The sequence below is a fragment of the Nicotiana tabacum genome, chromosome 16 (genome assembly GCF_000715075.1).
Source record: "Nicotiana tabacum cultivar K326 chromosome 16, ASM71507v2, whole genome shotgun sequence".
In the NCBI taxonomy this organism is placed as follows: Eukaryota; Viridiplantae; Streptophyta; class Magnoliopsida; order Solanales; family Solanaceae; genus Nicotiana; species Nicotiana tabacum.
Window position 1 is genome coordinate 22,230,765 of NC_134095.1, and position 6,115 is coordinate 22,236,879.

The window sequence follows — 6,115 nt, forward strand, 5'->3', positions numbered from 1 at the left end:
GCCTAAGATGAGCATCTGAGTACCCAGCTTGGCCTCTACATGTATGCCCACCCTTAAGATCCTTTCAATGGCATGAGCCACCATCTGAACATCCCTCAATAGGAATGTCAAAGATGCCTGATCACGACCTGCATTTAAGGGAAAAATCGGCATCACAATGTACTCATCCCAAGTTGTTTGTCCATGATGGTCTGAACTTTCCTCTGTAGTTATCCTCCTCATTTGGATCTTACTCATTAATTCCTTGCAACCTTCACCCTCAAATATAGGCATTGAAGTTTGTCTTGATTGACTATTTTCCTTCCCTTTGAATCCAACTGCCAAAAGCCATGGCATTCAATTTCTCCTATATCGATAGCATAGTTGGCAAGATAGTCCGCTAGTTTTGTTTCCTTCCCTGTGGATGTGTGACACCCTGTAATTACCCCTGCCCATTAGTTGCCAAATTTCCTCCATATATTTGACAATACACTAAGGAGGTTTCCACAGTTGTTCAACAAATTTCTTTATCGACATGAAATCAGTTTGCAGCCAAACATTATTGTAATTGTGCTCATTGCATATCCTTAAGGCCTCCAGAAATGCAAGTGCTTCAGCTTTAGTATTGGTTGCCTTATTAATCTCCTTTCCAAGAGCAAAAATAGCATCACCTTCCTGATTCCTCACACAAACTTCAATTGAACTCCTTCCCGAATTCCCCCTCGAAGCACCATCAGTGTTGACTTTAACCCATCCCTCACTAGGCATCTCCCAGATTACTTTTTCATATGTTAGCCTTGGGGTATAGTTTTCTAGCATTTGTAATAACTCATGCCATTTATGAGGAACATTAGTAATACCAGGCTTCCTAACTCGAATAAGAGCTTGAAGAGATGAAGAAACTTGGTAGATTACCCTACTGATTGTGACTGCCTCCCCATATTTGTAACCATTTCTCCTTTTCCACAATTCTCAGACTATGCAAGAGGGTAGTGATTGCATGATAGGCTTTATTCTAGGAATCACACTAGCAGTCCAACACTTTATGATCGTCTGATGCATTGATAATCCTTCTATTCGTATTCCAGCTATGGTAAGGAAGTATTTTCATACTAACTTTGCAGCAGTAGAGGTGAAGAATAAATGTGTCAATGACTCTTCCTGTGGTTCAGTGCAGCACCAACACCTTGAGGGCATACAATATCCCAACCTTTTCAAAAAATCATCAAGGGGTAACTTAGCCTTCCACACTTTCCACATTAAAAAGAAAATCTTGAATGGCAGTACTTTCACCCACATCATTTTATAAGCTAGATGTGGGTCATTCCTCCTCCTCAAATAGTCCCAAGCAGACTTGACACTAAAATTCCCTCGTGATTGTAGCATCCAGTAAGGTATGTCCAACTCATTTTCCATCACTGAGGCTTAATCCTTTCCAGAATATGCATAGCAAATTCCATAGGTAAAGCTTCTTGAATCTTCTCCACATTCCACATGCCATCCTCCACTACATCATTCACATTGCGAATAGATTCATCAATCCTAAATACTTGTGGAACTAGGAAATAAAGAGCTCTCAGTCATGTCCAGTTATCAAACCAAAATAGGGAGGATCCCATCTTAGGGTGCCAGGTGATTTGATGTTCAATACTATCTCTGCACTCCAGCATTTTCCTCCAAATATGAGACCCCTTCCTCCAAGGCACAATTACAGCATTTAACTTCTTGCAATACTTCTGGCACATGAATGAACTCCATAGGCTTGGCTTGGTTCTAAAATTCCACCACAATTTGCAGAACAACGCCTTTGATACATCATGTAGTGATCTAAAACCAATGTCCCTCCTCACAAGGCATACACAAATTATTCCATGAAGCCCAGTGCCTACTAGTTCCTCCTATAGCACTGCTCCAAAAAAGTTGAGCAAATATTTTGTGTAAACTGTTTATGACATAATGTGGAGGGTTTACAGTTGAGAGTAGATGAATTGGCATACTCTGCAACATAATGAGATATCAAAACTGCCCTGCCTCCTACTGATCGCAACTTCCTTTTTCAAGCTTGTAGTTTGTCCATGACTTTAGTAATCAAATCTTGATAGTAATCTTTATTCCTTCTAGAGTAAAAGATAGGACATCCAAGATATGTAAAAGGAAAATCATTCCTTCCAATTCCAGTGATTCTTTCCAAGATAGGACACCAAGTGATGTATATAGACTACAGACTTGCTCTTGTTTACAAGCTGACCAGAGGCAACTTCATAAGCATTCAAAACTTCCATCACCAACCTAAGAGAAGTAGCATCAGATGAGGAAAAAATAATAGTGTCATCTGCATATGCCAAGTGATTTATCTTAGGGCTCCATTTAGGCATACCATATCCACAAAAGTAAAGATTCAAGTGCAAAGAGTTTAGACCCCTAGACAAGGCTTCAACAGCTAGTATGAATAGTGTTGGTGATAGGGGATTCCCTTGCTTGACACCCCTAGTTGATTTGAAAAAACCAAAAGGTTGTCCATTTATGAGTATTGAATACCAATTGTTTGAAACAATTCCAAACACCATTCCTATGAATCTCTCATCAAATCCCATCTTCCTCATCACCTTTGTTAAGAATAACCAGGAGAGCCTATCATAGGCCTTAGCCATGTCTAGCTTAATGACCACATTAGGACCTGCCTTGGTTCTCAATCTAATGTCGGTTATGATTTCCTGGGTCAACAGCACATTCTCAGTAATGCTCCTTCCTTTTACAAATCATGCCTGCTCATCACTAATAATGTTATGAAGAAATCCTACTAATCTTTCATGAATAGCCCTTGAAATAATTTTGTTGGAAAAGTTGCTAAGGCTTATGGGCCTCAAATCAGAGAAAGTTGTCACCTCCTTCTTCTTTGGTAATAAGACAAGGTTGGTATGAGTGATACATTTAGGCAATTCATGTCCATTTAATATAGCTCTAACCATGTCATAGATGTCATCTCCAATGATATCCCAGCAAAATTGATAGAAACAGCCTATAAATCCATCTGGTCCACCTGCACTCTCCCCATTTAATCCTAGAACTGCTTTTTTCACCTTTTCCTTATTTGGCTACATTAGTAGTTCAACATTTTGATTTGCATCTATCAAGGTAGGGATGTGGTCTAGGATATGGAATCTTGTGGGGCTATCATTTTCAGTGAATTGGTTCTTGAAAAAACTCACTGCCACCTCTGCAATTTCTTCATCTTGTTCAATCCAAGCACCTGTGTTATTTTGTATTCTTTTGATCTGAAGCTTCTTCGTTCTGCCATTTACATGTGCAGGGAAAAATTTAGTATTTCTGTCACCCTCTTTGAACCATTGCATTCCTACCTTTTGCTTCCAAAACTCCTCTTCAATAGCCAAATACTTGATCATGTCTGCCTGCACTTTTTGTAATCTCTCTCTGTTCTCTTGAGTAGGAAAGACTTCAAATTGGGCTTCGTGGACCATAACCACCTCCTCTAGGCTTTCTATTTTTTGAAAAATATCTCCATAGGTTGCCTTGATCCATACAGTTAATGCTTTCTTTAGTTTCTTTAGTTTGTAGTTGAACAAAACAAATGGATTGGCATAGAAGTCAGCATTCCAGTTTCCTTTCACTACTTCTTTGAAAGATTCATGCTTTATCCAAAAATTCAAGAACCTAAAGGATTTCTTCACTGGTGCAGCTTCAATGTCATATTTCAGCATTAATGGACAGCGATCTGATCCAATTTTAGGGAGGTAAGTGACCTCCAAATCAGGGAAGTTTGTTGGAATTCCATATTGGCTAAACAACGATCCAGTCTTTTAAAAATGCATTCTTCATCAGCTCTCCCATTCCACCAAGTGAATATACTACCTTTGAAGCCAAAATTTGTTAGGTTGAAGGTATTTATGCAATGTCTGAAGTCGTCAATCTCATTCGATGAAACTGGTAATCCCCCAAACTTCTCTTCCTCATCCCATATAACATTAAAATCCCCTGCTACAAGTCATGGAACTGTCATGTCTCTTGCCATATCATACAGGGAATCCCATAATTCAATCCTCTCAATAGAATTGCATTTTGCATACACTAGAGTTAAGAGCAATTTCACATGAGTTTCAGTGTGGACCAATTTTAGTGTAAGTTGTTGTACCATATCATATATGATTGAAACTTCAAAAACCTCCTCTATGAACACCCAAATTTTATTGGATACATTTGCAATAGCCTGGGCAAATCCAATTCTTCTTTTGTTCTCTCTAGTTTCCTAGCTTGTTGTTTTGGTTCCATAATTCCAATGAACTCAAAGTGATGTTGTTTATTCAAAGTGATGAGTATTTCAAAAGCTTGCATGGTCCTAACTGACCTAATGTTCTAGATTAGAGCATCCATTAGAGGTTATTAGATTTGGTAAGTGCCCTCCTTGTTTGAATTTTAGTTAAAGGCAAAACTGAAGAGTTCTTAGCTGATTCCTTAGCATTCTTATTTCTCCCTTTAGTCGCTGACTTTCCCTTATTGTTATGCCTTGGAGATAGGTCCCCTTGTCGTGCAATGTTTCTGAAGTTTTGTGCACTAGATTCCTCATCTAGGTCCTTGCCTAGAATGTTAAAATGGTCACCAAATCCTTGCTCTTAGTCTACTGCTGCATCCAATTGTTTGAGATGTTCCTCAGCATGTATGCCTATTTCCCCTTGATATTGCTGCTTTTATTGTCTGTCAACCAATGGAACAGTGTTGTTGTCGTTGGGCCTATTCTTGTTTCCAGCTGTAGCACTCCCATTCACATCTTTGTTAATCTCTTGAGGACCAGTTATTTTTTCTCCAGTCCCGCCTGGATCCCCCATATTCACATTTACATCCTTTGGATTTACTGTAGAAGTAGTCTGATTTCCTATTTCTGCCACCCTATTTCCTTGTTGAACATTCAACTTTGTAGTTTCTCCAGTTTTTTCTTTGTTCTTACTAGTAGGTTGTGTTTTTTATTGTATGTTGCTGATCAACTCTTCCTCTTTGCTAGCATTATCCTCACCATTGACACTTTTCTCTTCTTCTTCAAAATGCACATCTGAATCTCGGTCTGCTTGCATACCATCTGGAATGATCCCTTTTTCTGGATCTTCTTCGATTTGATTGCTCCATACTCTACCACCTGTCCACTTAATTCTCTCCCCTGCAACAAAAATTTCATTAGTTGCATCTGTTTCATCACCAGTCAAGCCTTTCTTCTTCTTTGCCAAATTGTTATCCACTCTTGTGTCTTGTGATGGAACCTCTTGGTATGATGTGTTAGTAGCTACTACATTGCCAGCAAATGCTCGTTGTACCCATTTTGATGTGGGTTCCTTGTTGCCTGGTTCCCTATTCCTTTCTCCATTAGAGATAGTAGGTCCTCCTTGTTTTACTACCTCACTCCCATTTGATGTAAGTATAAAACTTAGAGCAGATGGATTTAGTCCTTTTCTATTTCCAGCAGAACAGGCTTTATTAGGACTTCTACTCCCTTGTCCTCGATTCCTTTCTTTAGAATGAGCATTATTTTCCACCATGAGCACTTCTTGACCCTCCTCAACAATTGCCAGATGATTGTTTTCTGTATCATCATCATCCTGATCCTCCAATATTGCGAACATATTTGTTGTTTGAATTTGCTGGTTATTTACTGCATCATCTGACCCCAACTCCTCCCTTGCTGCATCATTGTCTTTTTGATTGTAACTAAATACTGGGATAATTTCCTTTCCTGCAGCCACATGACTTTGTTGAAATGAAGAATTGCATTGTCTCTGATTAATAGCTTCCTTCGGTGTAATAACTTTGGCAGGTTGTCCTTGCAATGCATTCTGAATATTTCCATGAATTTCTGTTTGTCGAACATTGGAGTGATCTATTGGCACTATTTCATCTGCATGAGCTTTATTTTTCCTGGCACGATTGTCTCTTGCTTCTTTCCATTGTTCCCCAACTGGATTCAAATTACCTACAACTTTCCCAATTGATAAGATCATCAATGGTTGCTTATGATGCACATTGCTCGGGTCCTTGTTAATTTCTGCAGTAGGTTTGCTTTGAGAATATGGTGACAATTCAGGATTAATTCTCCAGCATTCAATATTGTCATGCCCTTGTAATCTACATTCTT

The 6,115-nt window shown here is 39.0% G+C and overlaps 2 protein-coding genes across 2 annotated transcripts; both read right to left on the minus strand.

The window, feature by feature from the left end:
- Positions 1-471: 471 nt before the first annotated feature.
- LOC142170173 (uncharacterized) lies at positions 472-1,395 on the minus strand. The gene is made up of 2 exons (XM_075232009.1): positions 1,097-1,395; positions 472-937 (listed from the first exon to the last, which is right to left on the minus strand). The coding sequence occupies exons 1-2, from the start codon at positions 1,393-1,395 to the stop codon at positions 472-474; spliced, it is 765 nt and encodes a 254-aa protein (XP_075088110.1).
- On the minus strand, positions 1,395-4,820 carry LOC142170174 (uncharacterized). The gene is made up of 5 exons (XM_075232010.1): positions 4,698-4,820; positions 3,189-3,794; positions 2,946-3,074; positions 2,228-2,693; positions 1,395-1,537 (listed from the first exon to the last, which is right to left on the minus strand). Exons 1-5 carry the CDS (start codon positions 4,818-4,820, stop codon positions 1,395-1,397), a joined length of 1,467 nt encoding a protein of 488 aa, XP_075088111.1.
- Between the last annotated feature and the right edge of the window lie 1,295 nt (positions 4,821-6,115).

Excerpts from the sequence above, each read along its gene's own strand:
- LOC142170173 (XM_075232009.1), bottom strand. The coding sequence starts at position 1,395 with ATGGAAAATGAGTTGGACATACCTTACTGGATGCTACAATCACGAGGG. Across the intron at positions 938-1,096 it reads TTCACCTCTACTGCTGCAAA|GAGAAATGGTTACAAATATG; the intron begins GTTAGTATGAAA and ends ATTGTGGAAAAG.
- LOC142170174 (XM_075232010.1), bottom strand. The coding sequence starts at position 4,820 with ATGGGGGATCCAGGCGGGACTGGAGAAAAAATAACTGGTCCTCAAGAG. Across the intron at positions 3,795-4,697 it reads ACAACAACACTGTTCCATTG|ACTGGATCGTTGTTTAGCCA; the intron begins GTTGACAGACAA and ends CATTTTTAAAAG. Across the intron at positions 1,538-2,227 it reads TGCTTATGAAGTTGCCTCTG|TTCCACAAGTATTTAGGATT; the intron begins GTCAGCTTGTAA and ends TTTATTTCCTAG.